Source organism: Penicillium coprophilum (assembly GCF_028826855.1).
Source record: "Penicillium coprophilum strain IBT 35676 chromosome Unknown utg000001l_segment0_segment0, whole genome shotgun sequence".
Lineage (NCBI taxonomy): Eukaryota > Fungi > Ascomycota > Eurotiomycetes > Eurotiales > Aspergillaceae > Penicillium > Penicillium coprophilum.
This window is the reverse complement of record NW_026622720.1, coordinates 133,173-150,963: the sequence shown is the minus strand read 5'-3', so window position 1 is coordinate 150,963 and position 17,791 is coordinate 133,173. Positions and strand designations below refer to the sequence as shown.

General features: G+C 47.6%; 7 protein-coding genes across 7 annotated transcripts; 4 read left to right on the top strand and 3 right to left on the bottom strand.

Annotated features, from left to right (window-relative positions):
* Nucleotides 1-538: 538 nt before the first annotated feature.
* N7500_000056 (MFS transporter) lies at nucleotides 539-2,182 on the bottom strand (the record flags this gene model as incomplete). The annotated part of the gene is made up of 1 exon (XM_056671202.1): nucleotides 539-2,182. One exon carries the CDS (start codon nucleotides 2,180-2,182, stop codon nucleotides 539-541), a length of 1,644 nt encoding a protein of 547 aa, XP_056536775.1.
* A 2,300-nt stretch (nucleotides 2,183-4,482) lies between these two features.
* N7500_000055 (YjgF/Yer057p/UK114 family) lies at nucleotides 4,483-4,997 on the top strand (the record flags this gene model as incomplete). The annotated part of the gene is made up of 2 exons (XM_056671201.1): nucleotides 4,483-4,776; nucleotides 4,830-4,997. 2 exons carry the CDS (start codon nucleotides 4,483-4,485, stop codon nucleotides 4,995-4,997), a joined length of 462 nt encoding a protein of 153 aa, XP_056536774.1.
* Nucleotides 4,998-5,607: 610 nt separating this feature from the next.
* Nucleotides 5,608-6,990, top strand: N7500_000054 (uncharacterized protein; the record flags this gene model as incomplete). The annotated part of the gene is made up of 2 exons (XM_056671200.1): nucleotides 5,608-5,642; nucleotides 5,694-6,990. The coding sequence occupies 2 exons, from the start codon at nucleotides 5,608-5,610 to the stop codon at nucleotides 6,988-6,990; spliced, it is 1,332 nt and encodes a 443-aa protein (XP_056536773.1).
* A 392-nt stretch (nucleotides 6,991-7,382) lies between these two features.
* N7500_000053 (uncharacterized protein) lies at nucleotides 7,383-8,453 on the top strand (the record flags this gene model as incomplete). Its single annotated transcript, XM_056671199.1, has 4 exons — nucleotides 7,383-7,774; nucleotides 7,846-8,101; nucleotides 8,130-8,232; nucleotides 8,302-8,453. 4 exons carry the CDS (start codon nucleotides 7,383-7,385, stop codon nucleotides 8,451-8,453), a joined length of 903 nt encoding a protein of 300 aa, XP_056536772.1.
* Nucleotides 8,454-8,862: 409 nt separating this feature from the next.
* On the top strand, nucleotides 8,863-11,055 carry N7500_000052 (putative cholinesterase; the record flags this gene model as incomplete). The annotated part of the gene is made up of 1 exon (XM_056671198.1): nucleotides 8,863-11,055. The coding sequence occupies one exon, from the start codon at nucleotides 8,863-8,865 to the stop codon at nucleotides 11,053-11,055; it is 2,193 nt and encodes a 730-aa protein (XP_056536771.1).
* Nucleotides 11,056-11,522: 467 nt separating this feature from the next.
* On the bottom strand, nucleotides 11,523-13,153 carry N7500_000051 (uncharacterized protein; the record flags this gene model as incomplete). Its single annotated transcript, XM_056671197.1, has 2 exons — nucleotides 11,523-13,007; nucleotides 13,058-13,153. The coding sequence occupies 2 exons, from the start codon at nucleotides 13,151-13,153 to the stop codon at nucleotides 11,523-11,525; spliced, it is 1,581 nt and encodes a 526-aa protein (XP_056536770.1).
* Nucleotides 13,154-14,350: 1,197 nt separating this feature from the next.
* Nucleotides 14,351-16,644, bottom strand: N7500_000050 (Zn(II)2Cys6 transcription factor; the record flags this gene model as incomplete). Its single annotated transcript, XM_056671196.1, has 5 exons — nucleotides 14,351-15,037; nucleotides 15,087-15,593; nucleotides 15,646-16,351; nucleotides 16,406-16,534; nucleotides 16,583-16,644. 5 exons carry the CDS (start codon nucleotides 16,642-16,644, stop codon nucleotides 14,351-14,353), a joined length of 2,091 nt encoding a protein of 696 aa, XP_056536769.1.
* Nucleotides 16,645-17,791: the final 1,147 nt, after the last annotated feature.

Below are 17,791 nucleotides of genomic sequence, written 5' to 3'. Positions count from 1 at the left end.
CTATCGCTGATTTAACATGTAGGTTGCTCGAAAATACTCGAGGAAAATAATGCCCTCGGCATTGTTTTACCAGGCTAGATCCAGAACAAATGTACGTGATACATAAGGAAAGTAGATACTACCCGAGAAGAAACTGACTGAATAAAGGAACAAATTCAGTGTACCGATATAAGAGGCGAGGAAATTATCGCCATATTCCTGGTTAACCTATAGCGTTCTTACTATTTAATTTGCATAGAACATTCATTTCTTCATTTTCGCTCCCTCATATGACCTTATATGTCCACTAAAACACGAGAATGGCTAAAAGATTTTGCGGTCTTCTCGTGCTGTGTTCTTATACTCATCACACCTACACACCACTCGAAAGTGTCTATAGCGATCCAGGTCCGCTTCAAAACATGGCCTATATCTCATGATGAAAGGCTTCATTTTCCCCGAAAATTGATGCAGGCTAAATATTTATATTCTATTCACATCTATATTCTTCCGATCAAGGCTGGCTTCATAAAATAATTCACAAAAAGACCCAAAATATTTAGTCCGTGCCGTTCACAGTGGCAGAGGCAAGCTTAGAGCGTGCACGCAGTGCAGGACCAAACTTGAACAGAATGAACGGAATAAATGTCAAGATGGTTGCCACTAATGCCAATAGCAATCCAGCATATTGACTCCCCATGTTGTGGAAGAACTGGGAAGCAAATAGTGGCGACACAGCACCGAGTGTGTTTCGCATGAAACCCTGACCGGCAATCGCAGAGGAAGAGTGTTCTCCGTAGCAATCGGCAGTGTAACTGTAGCAGGACTCGAAGATGAAGAAGATACCGATGGTGATGAGGGCCAGTCCGATGACTGGGCCGATCCAAGGGAGACCCTCGTATTGGGTGAAGCTGTAGATGAACAATCCGACCGGAAGCCAGACGGCTCCGCATAGAGCACCGTACAACCGAGCTTCAGGTGCGATCTCAGTGTTTGGGTCGGAGGTAAGGGATTTGTATTTCCGGATTTGCAGGAAGTTGAGACCGAAGCCAAGGGTGGTTCCGAGGCAGAGGGATATGTAAGGAAGCCCTGAGACTCCTTCATTCCAGCCACGCTTCTCCTGGAAGGTAATTGGGATTACGGATAGGAAAAGGAAGGTCAGGAACCAGGCAAAGCTGATCCAGAGACCGAAGGCGAAGACCACGGGCTCGGTGAAGAGCATTTTCACGGCCTTGACAGAGGAGTTGTGCAACATGTGTTTGAGGCCGGGGGCTTCGATATCGTTGTGGGTCACGAAGCGGTCGTCGCCGGTGGACTGGCGGATTTTCTTCGCGCGCTTGCTAAGACACACACTGCCGCGCGTTTCGGGTAGGCAAATTGCAATAACAATACCAAGGGGAATATTTGCTAGACCCTGGATACCCTCGAGCCAGCGCCAGCCGAGAGCCTGGTCAATGAAGCCGGCGTAGATTGGGGCACCAACTGTACCGAGGATGGCGATAAAGGCGAAGCAGGCCATAGGGATAGCACGATGCTCTGGTGTATACATATCTCCAAAGGTACCACCGACAAGAATTGTGCCAACACAACCAAAAAGACCAAGCAGGGCACGACAGACGAGAATTGTGGCAATGTTCTTGCCTAACGCGAGGCCAATAAACATAAGACAGAAGCAGACGTAGGCACCGACATAAATTACTCGCCGACCGGCCAGCTCGCAGAATGGAGCAAGGAACAGGGGAGCAAGTGCACACGTAAAGTTGAAGGTGAAGAGACCAAGTTTTCCGATTTCCTCTGATGTTCCAAGATCTGCTGCCATGCGTGAAATTCCGGAACTATACGCTGTTGTAGCGAGACCAATGAAAAGTGTCATGAGGCAAAGAAGAGCACTGATGAAGGCCTTTCGACTTGAACTCCAATTGAATGGGTTCTCCTTATCACCATCCACGAAGTCAAGCACGATGAATTCTTGCCCATCGTGCTGCTTGGGCTTTGTAGCTGTAAGGGGAAGATCGACGTCGACCTCTTGTAATAAGCTGCTGTCGTAGTGCTGGGTCTGCTCTTCTGAAAGTTCGTCCCGGTATTTTCCTCCGACGATTAGACCCTTCGTCGTGCGTGCCTCGTGGGCTTGGGTAGTGTGAAATGAGGGAACATTTTCATTATGGGAAGCCGATACGGGCTGAGGGTTTTTATTTGCCTTCATTGTGAATACTAGGGAAGGTGAAGGGTTGAAAGTCAGTCCTGGAGAGAATGAAGTGAATGGGCGTCACGCCTTCGCTATAATATTTAAGCGTTCCTGCTCGCCAAGTCCAACCATTGTACGTCACGCTCCGGACTCCAGAACTTCACAAGAACTGGCGGCTGCGGGATTATACGGAGAGTGGGGGAGGGGAATTCCTGTTAATGATTGATCATGCTGCTGGCATGGAGCCCAAGGAAGATTCTGTTGATCAATGATTGAGTCGGAATACCAAGTAAGTGGATATGGCAAAAATTAGAGCAAACCTCCTAGTGGCCGAAGCGTTTTTCTTTCTTTATGTTGGATGTAGCCATCGTCAATATCACTGGACAAGTACTGTAGCAATGACTTTATGCAAGTCCCGCTCCTTATACCCTATACTCTTTTGTCCACCCTCGTCTGTCAACATCTGAATCACGCCTAGGCCGCATATATAATTATACAGTTAACCACGGGATTCACGTTTGAGACATTTAAACTTTGAATGTATCGCCGACGATGGCCCGAATAACCTCCCGAGCCGGGTTGATCTCATTGGCGAGTGGTTCCACATTTCATCGGCATGCCGTTTTCCACTCGGAGTATCCGCGCCGAGATATAGGGCGATAGATTTCAGGAAATACTAACTGTTGAGTGACAGATTACTCTGTAATATACTCACTAGTAACTCGCCTTATCCATGAAGTTAAAAGTGTTCATATTGTTATGCTGTATATGCACTAAGCATCCACTCAGGAACTATCACTTCCCAGTGGACTTTTCGGTGAGTCCGATTGCAATAGAACCGATATTCGCCCCGTTGATCCCGATGATGTGATTAGCTGGCTAATCCTCGGAGCTCCATATAAATCTGTAGAATCAATCCCAATAACATCCTGTGTCTGGACCTCTATTCTGCGACCTTCCTCGACGGTCTCATATCACCCCAACCCTATCAAAGGTTCTGCAATCCGCGAGTCAGTTCACTCCGCCGTTTGATTCCGATTTGCGTACTATGTCCCATGGGGGTATGAAGTTTCGATTGTACGGAGTAAGATTAATCTTGGTTTCCAGCGGCTTGTGTTGTAGTCGACTGCCGGCTGACCCGGCCACATTGTCCAGACTCGTTCCATTCACCACTTCATGCTACGTGTATTATCTAATACCATTAATATTTATGCAATAAGTCTTGATATAATTGCACGTTACTTGTCCCATCCTTGTATAAATCATACGCTCAAACCGTCTCTCACTGAACCCATTACAATGCTCGCGCATCTAATTTTCACTCAAGCCTGATCTCAAATAGTTTTCTATAAAACTCTTTGTTGATAGCAATCGTAGTACTAGTGTCCCTTCTGTTTTCACCCAGTCCCCATTGATAAACTTCACTTCCGTTTCCTGGTCAGTTCGCAGATTACACTCCGTAGAGTAAGTCATGTGGAACGGCTTCTTAATGCTTGCATTATACCGCGCGACATGGTGCCGACCATAATATTTGGGTGCATGATGGGGTCGCAAAGGCGTTCCGGCTTATTTCCTCCGTTCCCGTACCGACTCCGATCCGATCGGGCTCCGAGTGAGGTGTTATCTCCATTAGCTCCTTTCTCGCGGTATGCATCGCGACGGGACGGTTAGTGAGAAAGCATGGCGATAGAGTCAAAGGGTCAGATTTTCCGGACAATGAGCGTAATGTGCCTGAGTCGATATTACCGAGACTCAGCACATGCACTTTTAACCCTTTCTGTTGAGTTGTCGGTGGACTAGCTGCTGGACAGAGGCCGGTTTCCTGCTACCTTGTAAGATAGCTCGAGGTGGTATCAGCCAAGACAGACATTTTGGGATTCTCTTGAGGAAAAATACTCATATTCGTGCTTCTGTAAAATAGCAAGGCGGAATTTGGGACGAGTGCTTTCTTGGGGTATGTGGAATTATGTCGACAAACAAAGGCGCTCTTCTCGAGATACGTCTTAGGGCATCTTTCACATCTTGTTGATCAGACGCCACTTTAGAATCTTATTTGGAATGCAGCATCTACAGAATCAAATGTTCAATGGAGCGACGGTCATTATACTCCGTGGAGAGTATTCAGTAGAACTAACGGGCCAATGAGCTTTTAATCCTTGATCTAGGTGGACAACGGATATTCAATGCCAAATTGCAAATTTATCCGATTTTTTCTTGTTTGCGCTGAGAGTACATAAGTCGAATGAGACTCGATCGTAACCACTTTGGCATCCATTTTACTGAATTGGCTTGTCTTTATCGACAATATATATTTCGACATGGCGCAAGATTACGGTTCCGAATACACGAGCTCCAAGCTCACTGCCCACGGTGTGAGTTTCTACAACTGGCCAGGAGCTGGAGAGAAAGCCGCGGAACATTTCGGTCTCTCCCACGCTGTGATAATTCCTGCAAATGCTCGTCGCATATTGGTCGGAGGACAACTCGGAATTCGAGATGACGGTTCTATTCCCACAGACCCAGCAGAGGAAGCAGATATTGCGTTTGACCATGTTGAGCGTGCTCTGAAGGCTGCTGGGCTTGGAGATGATGCTTGGGAATACGTCTATAAGGTTTGATATACCAAATGGCCCCGTGGAACATAGCTGATGCATACATTCAATAGATCAATACTTACGAGGTTGCAGCAGAGGGACTTCGAGACGGTATTGGGAAAGCAGCTCAAAGATACTTGAAGAAGACTCGCCCGGCATGGACGGGTGTGAATGTGGCCTCTCTCGTGATGCCAGGCCTTCATTTGGAGATTGAAGTTGAGGCTTATCTCCCAAACTGATTTATACATATTATTCTTATTAGCTCGCAATAAGACCCTTGAGACCGTCCAAACTGTGTCTCTTCCGAAGCTTCTTTCAGATGAGTTTGACGATAGGTTGTGTTGTGATCTCGGGCCAAGCGTATATAACGGATTTAGACCAATTCACTGAAATAATGATGGACGCTATATTTTACTAAAACGAGGTCTCTTCCACCAATCAGCATGTTAGCTCAGGGGAAGAGCGCCGGGCTCATAACCCGGAGGACCCTGGATCGAAACCAGGACATGCTATGTCTATCTTTTTTTCTTCTTTTTTTTCTTGTCATATCCAAATCCACTCTAATCGTATTATTGTCTTGAGAAATATCTCATAGTATTCGGGGTTCTATTTTGCTGATCATAAAAGCTACAATCTGTGCATGGGTTGGGCAGCATGATGACCTCATTGACTTTCGGATATCCTCACGGTGCAACGTTCTCAGGTTTACTTTTTCCCCAGATCATCATACTGATGTAACTTATGCATGTCTATGAAGCCTTCTAATTGATATTCTAGAAATGTATAAATAACTGACCACGGGCAAAAGTAGCGTCACAGTCCCATTATATTTTTCAGACCAAAAACAAGATGACGGACGCCAATGGTCAACACCACCTTCACAAGTAAGACATCCATCCTATCATAAATACCTGCACAGTACTCACATTCCAAAGGACTGGCAATTGGATGCCAGCAGACCACCAAACTCACAAAGAATGGTTGGGAGGAATAATTCGAAAAGTCGACGAGACCGCGGACAAAACCCTCCACCCAGTGCTGGAGGAATTCAAGCGCCTCATTGAATCAAACACACGCATTTACATGCTTCTGACTGCGATGTTCAAGGAAGTCCCACGGAAGAAGCCATATGTCCACGACCCAACAGGCAACCCCGAAATCCGCGACTATTGCCATTTCCTGCATGTTCTCAACCACCTTCTCACCACTGCGCCTACCTGGACCGACAAGGCACACCGCGTGGGTCTGGTCGGTCTGCCGATCAATGCTGTCCTCGACTGGCCCATGGGTACGCCCAGTGGGTATGCAGCCTTCCTAGATCCCGAGATCAACGCCATGCTCAAGAAGGTCTTGAACGTGTGGGGCGAGTTCCTGCGCTCTCCCGCTTCTGCCGACGTCCTAAATAATACCTCTCATGGATGGTTCGGGAAGACGGGAACTCAGGATCTCACAGCTGCTGCCAAGGTTGGCCCGATGGCTGCGAGCGATTTGCAATTTCATGATATCTTCGAATGTGACCCCTCTGCACCAAATTACGGCTACAAGTCATGGGATGACTTCTTCACCCGCCGCGTCAAAGAGGGCATTCGCCCCGTCGAAGATCCCGAGGATGGGAAGGTTATTGCCAACGCCTGCGAGTCGAGACCGTTCAGGGTTGCACACCATGCTCACGCCCGTGACAAGTTCTGGGTCAAGGGTCAACCCTACTCTGTGCTTGATATGCTAGACCATCATGATCTTGCGCCGCAGTTTGTTGGAGGCACTGTGTACCAGGCATTCCTTAGTGCGCTGAGCTACCACCGTTGGCATGCGCCTGTTACTGGCCAGATTGTCAAGGCTTATGTTGTTGACGGGACTTACTACTCTGAACCGCTGTTTGAAGGTGTTGGGTACCCGGGTATGTCTCAGAAGGAGATTGATATGGCGGGTCAGGTTACATCGCAGGGATATATTACTTCAGTTGCGACCCGGGCACTTATCTTCATTGAGGCAGATGAGCCAGCCATTGGGCTGGTGGCGTTTATTGGAGTCGGTATGGCCGAAGTCTCGACTTGTGATATCACTGTCAAGGAGGGCGATCGGGTGAAGAAGGGCGATGAACTTGGGATGTTCCACTTTGGTGGTTCGACCCATTGTCTTCTTTTCCGGAAGGGTGTCAATGTGTCTGGTCTCCCAGAACCTGGCATGGCTGAGAACAAGCCTGTCCGAAGCAAACTGGCAGTTGTCTCGTGAGATATCCTATGTGCATGCTCAAGTTGCCCATTATGATCTCTCTGTTGAGGTTTTAAGCATTCTGCTGTATTTTCTGTCTATGGTATCCAGTACATACAATTAATAAGATATCATTTATATGACAGCTCCAGTGGTATCACGTTTCACCTGCTCATGCCTCAAGAAAACCAGTTATATGAGCCCTATTGTGCAGGTAGTGTAGCTAGCGGAGAGAGTTCTACGGAGTAAGTCTCGATGAACTTGGAAAGCACCTGTAGGTGTGATCAATCACATCAGTACCCCAACAACAATCAGTCCGTTTGTGCAAATCCATAGGTATTCCTCATAACTTGTCTTGTCACCTATCGCGAGATATTTAATTTATGACATCCCATGCTGTCTGATTTACTCTGATGTCTGCTGGGTCAAACCCCGAAATCTTGTCATGGACCGAAGAAGTTGCGAAAAGCGTCTGTTTACCTGACGATACCATCTCCCTGGTCCCATCAAGCTCCACAGATAGCCAGGCTGGGCGATCATGTTCATTGAATCCGTCACGCGTGATAGCTGAATTTTCTGCCGCTAATCCTCGAGTCAATATACACGAACCTGCCGATCCGCAAAGCCTCGCTGCAAGTCAGCCACTAGCATCTCTAACACAAGATTCTCAGTTCGGTGAGAATGAAGACATCGCTCAAAAAATACCGAATGCTTCACGCCAATATGTTGCTGGACTACGCAGTGAAATTTCTTGGGTGAACAAAGTAGCAATGCCGTTATTGGAAGGGGCTATTGCAGAATTGCCGTTAGAGTGTTAGGGCATGTATGTTTTGGACACGAAGATCCCGAGTTCCTCTACTCCTCGCTTATTTATAGCAGCCAAACAGAGTCTATTGACCCCCAATACCAACCTCGCTACACAGCCCGAGATGTATATAACCGCAAAGTTGACTTGGTTGTCGGTCTTCCCGTGTACGACTGGGAAGCACAATATGCAACGGCGGGACTTCATACACCGGGCAAATATTTTAACCATATGACCCATCCGCATACTGGGAACCGTGTTCTGGGCCCTGGTGTTGAGATCAAAGCCGCCGATGGAAATCTGGTAGAAGCGCAAGTCCAGATTGGGGTATGGATGACAGGGCTCTTGATGTGAGCTTTCGCACAACGGAAGAACTTGGAAGACCTGCCTCCGCTTGTTGGATGTACTGCTGTTGGGGAAGAGAGGGTTCTATATTGGAGTCGGACTTGAAGGGCCGGGTGTCTTAGAAGAAGTAGTCGCTAATACGTTGTAGTGATTTGGTTACAATGCCTAACTACTTTTTCTAGAGCGTATCTGGGGTCCTTTAGCTGAGCTAGATGCCCGCATCGCAAGTGTGAAACATACGATGTCTCTTTTGAGAACTCTCCGTCGAGTCATGGAGTATACATTCGGGAAGTACAAGGATGGGATTCTGCGGGTCATTAGTCCTGGTGTTTAAAGGTTCCAACTCACTGCACGATCTACTTACTTTCTCGAATGTAGTCACCAGGTTGGATGGCTGCATGCGTGCAGATTAGCAGCCGTCTCAGTGGTATCATATTCTGATATAAATGTCCTTTTGCTCCATAGAGGGCAGAAAGAAGGTGACTTTCCTATGTATGACATGGGACGAAACTTCATTTGGAGCATACCTAAATAAAATACTGTCTACAATGTATGATGCACAAAGTCACTGGAATTCCCTTCAGCTTATCGCGCTTCTCGCTGACTTGAGTGTGACCAAACCCGGAGATTCCAATGTGTGAACGCATGCGGTTTAGGATATTGTAGCAGTGCTCTATCACAATATTATACGAAAGTGTTACTCAAGAACTCCCCATCTTAGCTGATCAAGACTCCAGTGCAAAATGAAGTCCAGTTTGGTGATATCAACATGTTTGCTGTTCAGCCAGGGCTTGGCCGAGGAACGCCACCCCCTTGTTGCATCCCTTGGTGCCCTCCGCGTATTGCACTACAACAACCTTGGCCCCCAAAACAATGGCACCTCTGCCGTTTTAGCACACGGTCCCTCAAACTACGTTGATGCTGCTGCAAAATGCACTGCTATTGGCGAGAAGCTGCTCCCGTGGTCGTCGAGGCGAAACAACCACACCGAACTCGATTATGAACTGAACTATCTTGTCTTTGCGAAAGAGCTAGGAGCCGATGATCACCTGTGGATATCAACCGAACAAGAAAATGACAAGTGTTGTTTTGCCCTCTCGATCTCCCATCGTAAGATCGTGCAGAAACAATGCGATGATGAGCTACCGGCCCTCTGTACCTCAACTCCGCCGGCGACAAGTGATCTCGACCGTGCCGCAAGGGAAACCACAAAGCTGACCGTGACATCCGACTATTATACCTTGACAGGATATCGAGATGCGCGCTCCTTCCGCTTCCTCGGCGTCCCTTTCGCAAGTCCCCCGATCGATGACCTGCGCTTTGCTCCACCGCAACCCTACACAGGATCGAAGGACATCGATGCGACTAGCATGGGAGACTCATGTATCCAGACTCCTTCAAGTTTGAGCACTGTGCCTATCGGTGGAATGTCTGAGAACTGCCTTTACTTGAACATCTTCACTCCGTTCCTGCCTCACAGTGCCACAACGAGCACCATGCTGCGCCCCGTGGCTGTTTATCTATACGGGGGCTCATTCACGCGAGGTACCGCAGCCATGGTGGATTATGATGGTGGAAACTTCGCCAGCCGCAGCGATGTGGTCATCGTCACCCTTAATTACCGGGTCGGAGCATTAGGCTTTTTGTCCACGGGGAACCTGACAACTGGAAGCTATGGGACCCAGGACCAGATCATGGCCTTGAAATGGGTACAAAAGCATATTTCTGCATTCGGAGGTGATCCCTCTCATGTAACTGTCTTCGGGCAGTCCTCTGGTGGTCAAGGTGTGGTAGCTCTGCTCTCTTCTACCGCAGCGAAGGGTCTCTTCTCCGGGGCGCTGGTGCAATCGGCAAACCTCGACCTCCCTTGGTTCCCTCGTGCTCTTTACTCGAAATACATTGCCCCTGAAGTTGGGAGGGCAGTTGGCTGTGACGGAAATGCTTCAGAGGCCAATCTCCTCAAATGCCTTCGTTCCGTCCCGGCTTCAATGTATCTCGACAATTCAACCGCTTTCCAGGCCGCTACCAAGATGTTCTCATCCAGCATCGCAAAACATTTCCACCACAATACAGCGCTGATATCCGCGGCTGAGCCATTCAGGCCGATGGTAGACGACACCGGATCTGGCGTAATCGATGATCAATTCTACAAACTGCTAAAACAAAGCAATCTCCCTGTGCACGTCCCGACCATGTTCACCACTGTCCGCGACGAGGCAAGTCTCTATATGGGAGCCTTCGGCTCGATTCAGGCCCCGTTTAGTACCTTACTTAATTACACCCTCGGTGACACCCTAGCCCAGAAGATAATCTCATCTGGTGCGTACAATGTGGATGATTCAGACCGCAATGCCGTCCTGAACGCAGTTTCCGATGCCGTAACGCATAGCCAGTGGAATTGTCCGCAGGGTTATCTTCTTCACAACTCAGGATCCGCATTCCCATCTCTATACGAAGTCCAAATAGCGGACGGCCATGCGCTGACATCACATATGCCGGATGTCTGTTATCCAAATAATGAATATAACGCTTCCTGTCATACCTCGGACGTCTTGCTCGCGTGGGGTACACTAAATACCAAGACGGAAGATGTACATCCGTACTACGATGATCGAGATATTCTTCACTCGCAGCTCATCCATGATGTATTTGGTGCGTTCTTTCGGGAGAGAAACCCAAATCCAGATTGGGAGTTCTTGAAAGTCCGTGGTCCTGCGTATGCAAGTACTCTTTCGATATTCGGCGAGGATATTCGCTCAAATTTCTTATTTGGGCGAGCTGAGAAGGGGTTTGTTATTGAGCAGTATGCACCGGAGCGCAATATGACACTTCTGGGAATGCCGCCGTCCACTACGGTTAATTTTGAAGAGAAGACTATCTGTGCTGTGATGCGCGAGTATGGGTTTACTTTCCAGAGAGCAGCGCTGTCGGATTGAATATATGTCTAGTTCTGCTGTTGTCATTAACAGAGTCGTTACAATGAACACTTCCTGAGCCGGTATAGCTCATCTGACTTTAGAACTATATTATCCCCGGTATATTGGACGTAATGTGATGTACGGACTTTAGATGATAATAGGGCCTACGCGATGCACGTTTGTTTGTCTTTGTGTGTTCCAATCCATCTGAGCCCCCCCCATCCGAGATCTGTTCGAATGATGAATCTGATTTGTGTAAAGAAACATAGAAACCCAGATGAAACAAAACGCCAGATAGAGAAGACCGCCAGAACGAAAGAGTGGAATGCTACTCCCCGTGATAGAAATGAGATGCAGAATGAAAGTGCTGGAGACATGATTCAGTAGCTAGACAGAGCCAATGGAAAAAAAATGCTGAAATGCTCAAAATGATGGGAAGATATGGAAGAAAGAAATTCGTTAGATCGGCATGTGGCACGTGAACATCATTCGTAAATGGGGACCCTTCGCGAGGGAACGTATCCGTCATACTCGGGCACAGTCGCCGGGGTATATCGCTTTGCAGCGGAGCTCCTGGGGCTCGCCCATCCAGTTGAACGGGGATGAAATCCAGCACTGCTGTATGAGCGCTGTCGCTCAGACCCACTACCGCCGCTACTGGGTCGACTATTACCCGTACTGCCGCCACTGTAGCTTCCCCTTCTCATGTCATCTGCGGCATAAGCTCCCAGATGTCTCGGTACCGCTCTTGGTGGAGGGGGAGTTGATGACCTGTAGAACGGTGGCTCTGGGGCAGCTGGAGCAGGGGCCGGGTCGCCAAACATGAACTCGTGGAATTGAACACCCCCTGTGCGTGTTCGAGAACGGTCTTTTGGATTTTCCTTTGGGTAATCTCTGGGATGATCCCTCTCTCTCAGATGGTCCCTTGGATATTCTCTCGAATAAACCTTGGGCGAAGGCTCAGACCTGTTAAATCGTGAAGGATAGCTTTCTTGCCCGTGGCGCTGTCGACTAGGACTTGTGGGCGAGAGATCTCGAAATGGTCTACGGGTGTAGGCTTCGTGGGAATGGCGCCTGGCATTACTGGTAGAGGGAGGTGACAGATGACGTCGCTCTGGCCTATTTGGTTTCGCGCGGTCCCTGCGGTGGCGTCCAAGTTCATCTGAAGACACATCGGAGACGTCTGGGACCTCACCTGTCCCTGGGCTTAGTGGATGGCTATGGCGACCAGGTTGGTCTCGTCCATTCGAACGGGAGGTATGCTCTCGCTCCCCCCATGGGGGAGGGGATGAAACTCTAGGGGTGGAAAAGCCCGGTCGATTTGTTCCAGGCCTACGTGCAGCAAAGGCGGGATATTCCCCACTGTGGTGTCGGCGATGATGGCGATGCTCGCTGGGTCGATCGGGCTCTGCATGATTATGACGCTTTGATGCTGCCCGGCGTGGACGGGAGAAATAATCATCTTCATCAGGTAGAGGATCCTTGCCACTAAAATGGTAATGATATGTCCCAAAGTCTGGCGACGAAGCACGCTTCGTGTGTCTTTTTAAATAGTCCCGCTCCAATCGACGACTCACCCCTTCATGCCATTCCAACATCTCTGGGTCGGGTTCCGACGGAAACGCGTCTCGGGGGATTGTCTTTGGAAGAATCTCGCCATTTGCATCTGCAATATCCCATAGGCTGACCGCATTTTGTAAATACACCGAATGTTCATCTGGGTCCATCAACAGTTGTATAGTCTGCCACCGCACGAAGCCATTTGGAAGTAACGAGGGAATTGATGGGGGTTCGTAAGGGTTGGCGGAGGGTTGGAGGCAGTGGAAACATCCTAGTGACTGGTAGATGAATGATAGGGCTTGTGCTTTGGTCTCCAGAAATAACGGATCATAGTTTCCACCGACTTTGCGGTAAAAGGTAGCGAGTCTCTCTGGGGTGATATCAGTGGTGCCGTTGGAATCAAAGGAGGACTGAAGAGTCAGTATCTCTCTCACGTGTTAAGACGGTCTAGAACCCTTACCATCAACTGGGCGATCCCTAGACATAGCTGTTCCAGCAGTGGGGCTGGGCTCTTGTCTGAATTAATCAATTTGCCCCAGTGAATATCCGAAGCCATGAATGCGGGTATGTTAGAAGTGCATGTAAATGCATTCAAAGAGGAGCATTCGAGGTTGGGCGTGGAGAGAGCGGTCAGGCACACAGACCCACTGACTCTATGAAATTGATAGACTGTACTATATTGTATATTACTAGCAGTAAATCAAGTAAATCAAGTAAAACTACATACTAATTGATACTAAGTAACTAACAGTATGTTGTCGTTCTTTTTCTTAAAATATACATGTGACTAGTATGTCATGCCCATGACTCACGGATGTTGCGTGACTCTGAAGCCTGATGTAGCGCCATACACAGCCAAGATAAAAGAAAAGAAAAAGAACAAAAAAAGCTGTGAATTCATTGGAACATCGCTTGGTGTGATCATGATGTCGATATTGGATTGTCTAGGAAATGTCTTATGGGTGCCTTGATTCTCCTAAATCCATTTGGGCCTCGGCTTTAGGCAGAAGAGCCCAATGATACTGATATAATGCAAATGATTATGTTTCGGGCACTTCCAATGCTCAGGATCAAATTATTGTCCTTCACATATAGCCAGTTTGTGTTTATGCCTGTATATCCTTATTCACTCCAGAGTGTTCTCTTAGCATGGGGATATATCTCCCGGGGTGTGCCGGAAAACATTTAACCGGGAAAGATTCCCAGATCAGTAATATGGCATGCATCCTGGGACAATAAAACTGGCAAGTATCATTAGGTACATCACTGAATCAAGGAATCCACTCTGTATGGACTGACTGACTCATGTAACTCAAGCCTCAAGGCCTCGACCTTTCTTTTAACTTTGATTGCAATCATCAAGAAGATGCTACCTGTAAGAATACGTTCATTTGGAGTAGAACCTGGCAAGGATTACCGTCTCTGAATCTCTAAGATACCATCACCCTGACTAGGTCCTGTAGTGAGCCTCAAGTCCATACATTCTACGTGGTATCGGTTGGAACCACTGTATACCATGAATCTTGAGGTGGGACAAAGAGAATGCAAGCAGACCGAATCTTGGACTGAAGACTGACTGCATATGCAGTACATCTGCAAGCGTGCCGATGCTTCTGCAAACGATCTAGAGCACCCCGGACCTATCTTCTCGCATACCGAATTGTCTCTGATTCCATAGATTTGATCTCCAAGATGGACATTTCCTTATTTCTGTCTACCATGGTTGAGTTATATTATGAAGTCTGATTTGCTTTCAAGTGGTCCATAGAGAAAGGTTTGGCCATGAATATACACCGTCGGCAAGAGAGGGGTCCAGCAAGTCGAAATCAAGACCTGGCTGGGCTAAGAACTCTTCCATGCTCTCTCCTAGAAATGCCATGTCATTTGAGAGATTTGCAGGGACGGTAGCTTCCGGAATACCAAAGGTGGTGGGGTTCCCCAAGAGTCCCAGCTGATTAGGGGCGATCACAGCAAGTGGGTCATGCGAGGTCTCTAAGACACGAGATATATCACTCTGGAGATGGCCGCCGTCTGCTCCTTTCATCCCATCCAAGCACTGCTTCACGCATTCCAAGTTGTCGTAAAATTCGGTCGCAGCAAGATTCCCGTGGCTACTCATTCCTCGGAGAATTTCGAAAGCTGCCTCGAATAAGGCAAAGTCATTAGTATTCTCGGGATACACTAGACTGGAAATGACCATGATCAGGGCCGAGGAAAAAAGATAGTGAGCATAGAAATATCCGAAGATTGGGAGCGACCCGTTGGTCCACTCTTCCAGGATCATGGAGTGCGTATGTCTTGCTGCGTGAATACACGCATCGCTAAGGGTTCTCAGGGTCTGGCGGATGTTTGGCTGGGAACTGCCCTCTTCAATAGTATTTGGGGATGTGGCTTGGATCAGTGTGTGCAGAAGGATCGGCCGACTGGCTAGCATTATGCACTACATTTGATTAGCTGAGACTCGATTCTTGAGTAGACGCTTAACTTGCCTGGTTAAATTGAAGGCGGAGTGATATCACATTCTTCGGGACGGGGCCCTCGCGGTTGAGCCGAATCTGCGGAGGAAGAGCACCACACCACTCCTTGAGAGAAATGAGCAACTTTTGCTCGCGCTGCAAGAAAGACTCTGGAAACTTCTTTCGGCTATACACATGGTCAATGACTTGACCTGTAATCTTGGCCAACCCAATACTAGCGACAAGGTATTCGGTGTCCGAGCCATGATCGTCGTGGATATCCCCAGGAACCTTCGATGGCATCTCAACGTAGATGTCGGCGTCGGAAATTTGAATCGGCCAGCCGACTTTAGAGCCGTACATTCGGTCAAATACATAAATTGCCCACCATAGTCTGGTCCGATGCTCACGCTCTACGGGGTCTGGACACTTGCTTTCTGGAATATTGTGATTTAGACCCACAGTCAAGCCCAAACGCATAGCACTGCCAACCAACAAGAATGCCGAATGGCGTCGGTTCAAGAAAAATGAATATAGTGACTGCAGTCATGAGTACACAAGTCACCTCCGATTAATGTGGTCAGTATCTTACCAAAAGTAAAAGGGTTTCAATATGTGCCAGGCTTGGTCGTTCCGGTAGGATAGGTATCATGGTGATTGCACTAACATAATATGCCGCGCCAGGGACGTTGCAATCAAGGCTTGGGGTTGATCGTGCCGAATATACTTCTCCGAGAGCGAATAGAGCAAAGAACTTACACGTCATTACGGGATCGTCAAAGGTGCCCTTGCGATAGGCATCCTCGAGTTGATCAACGGTCGATTTGCGAAGAACCAAATGGTAGACCCGCGTCACTTGACTGAACACGATCTGAATCAAAAGGCGAGCCTGTGGCAGGCTCGGCCATTCAATCGCCGGTTTACGCATTTTCATTAACGTAGCCTCGGTCGTATATTGTGTCCGCGGCATGTGAGATGTGGTCTCACTTTTGCTGAGAACCTTTCGGAGCCGGGTGGCGAATGCTGTGCATGCCGCTTCACAGACATGGATTGGTGGTAATGAAGGGTCATATGGTAGGAACCATGCCCGTTCACCAAGCATTGGATTCCGAACATGTGTATCTGCATCTGGTTCGGGTACATCTAAAAAACGCCGTAAGTTAGAGTCACCGGAAAGAGCAAACAATACTTCAACACCTTCATCGTGAACTTGATGTTCCCTCGGCGTAAGAAATCTAGGTGACTGGGATAGTTGATCACGCAAGCGCTGGTTCTCTGCAGCCAAATCCTCAAGATAACTGGTCGAATATTTAGCCTTGCAACGGGAACAAGCCAAGCATGGTGGAGCATACCTCTCATGCACCTTCACCTGACGATCTCGACTGACATAGTGGCATTCTGTGGGACAACCAGCCTGTCGGCATTTGAGACATGGCTGGCCACCAGTGCATTTTATTTTATGTGAGTGGCACCTCCGGCATCTTGATATGTTAGCGAATAGACCCGGGGATGGGTTCTCTGGGACTTACGCGATAGACTTCTTTTTTTGTTTTCTGACTCCGTCACTGTTCAGGATCTTTGAGGATTTCATATTGATTTGAAGCAGATGAGGTATCTAGTAGATGAACGGAGTAAAGAATTATTGGCACAACGATGCACTACGGGCACAGCGCTAATTCCCGATTAGGATTAGTACTTTCTTGGCATCCATTTTTCAATACAAGTGCGATGTATTGTGGTATCACCGTGGTGAAAAAAACACAGCCCCTAAACCACCTCAGCCACATGATACATACTTTGATGATCTACGCACTCTATATGAAGTAATCAGCCCTATATCAGTTGATTGATCAGACCCTCAAGTCTATACCCTCACTGAGCTACACGACCTATATCAGGCTAATTCGCCAGTGTCATCCAAGCACCTCGTGGTGAAAACTCTGCAGGTAAATTACCTAAGATACAGTAAATCGAGTCCTCTATGATGGATAGCTTCATTTCCAACTACATTTTTCGACTTCTCTCGCCAATTTTTACCATAGTCAGATCTTGAATTGAGTATACATATATCCACTAAGCGAGGATACCTAGTGCCAAGTCGAAGGGGCGTTATCATACGGCGTGGAAGGGAAAGGGGAGCTTATTACTTTCTTCTATACTCCGTAGTTCAAGTGGCACTAAGAATGTAGTATGAAATGTAGTACAATATGTACTCAAATATGCAGTCAAAATTGTAGTCAAAAATAGAGCCACAATACCTGGCGACCAGAACTATCTGAGATAATTTACCTATGGAGTTTCCACTGCAGGCTAGTGAATTAGCCCTGTATAGGTCTTCTGATTTGATATAGGTATGAACTCAGGAAGTGGATCATTTAATTGATATAGAGCTGAGTATTCCGTATAAAGTATGTACATCATATAATTAATATACATACTATATGGCTAAGGTAGTATAAGGGTGGTCTTTTATACTACGGTGATACCTTGATAAATCGCACTTGTATTGAGAAATGGATTCCAACAAGGACTGAGCCTCGGAACTAGCGCTGTGCTAATAGTTCTCTACATGAGTAAAATTGGAATTTCGCCGTATCGGCGAAATTTCCTTTTGCCGAGCCAATCATCGTCTACCATTCGGGCCTACACACATTCGCTCACCAGATCTACACAGAGCAATGAAGACTATCTGATTACATATTACACAGAAGAGTGGAAACTATCTGATTCCAACAAAA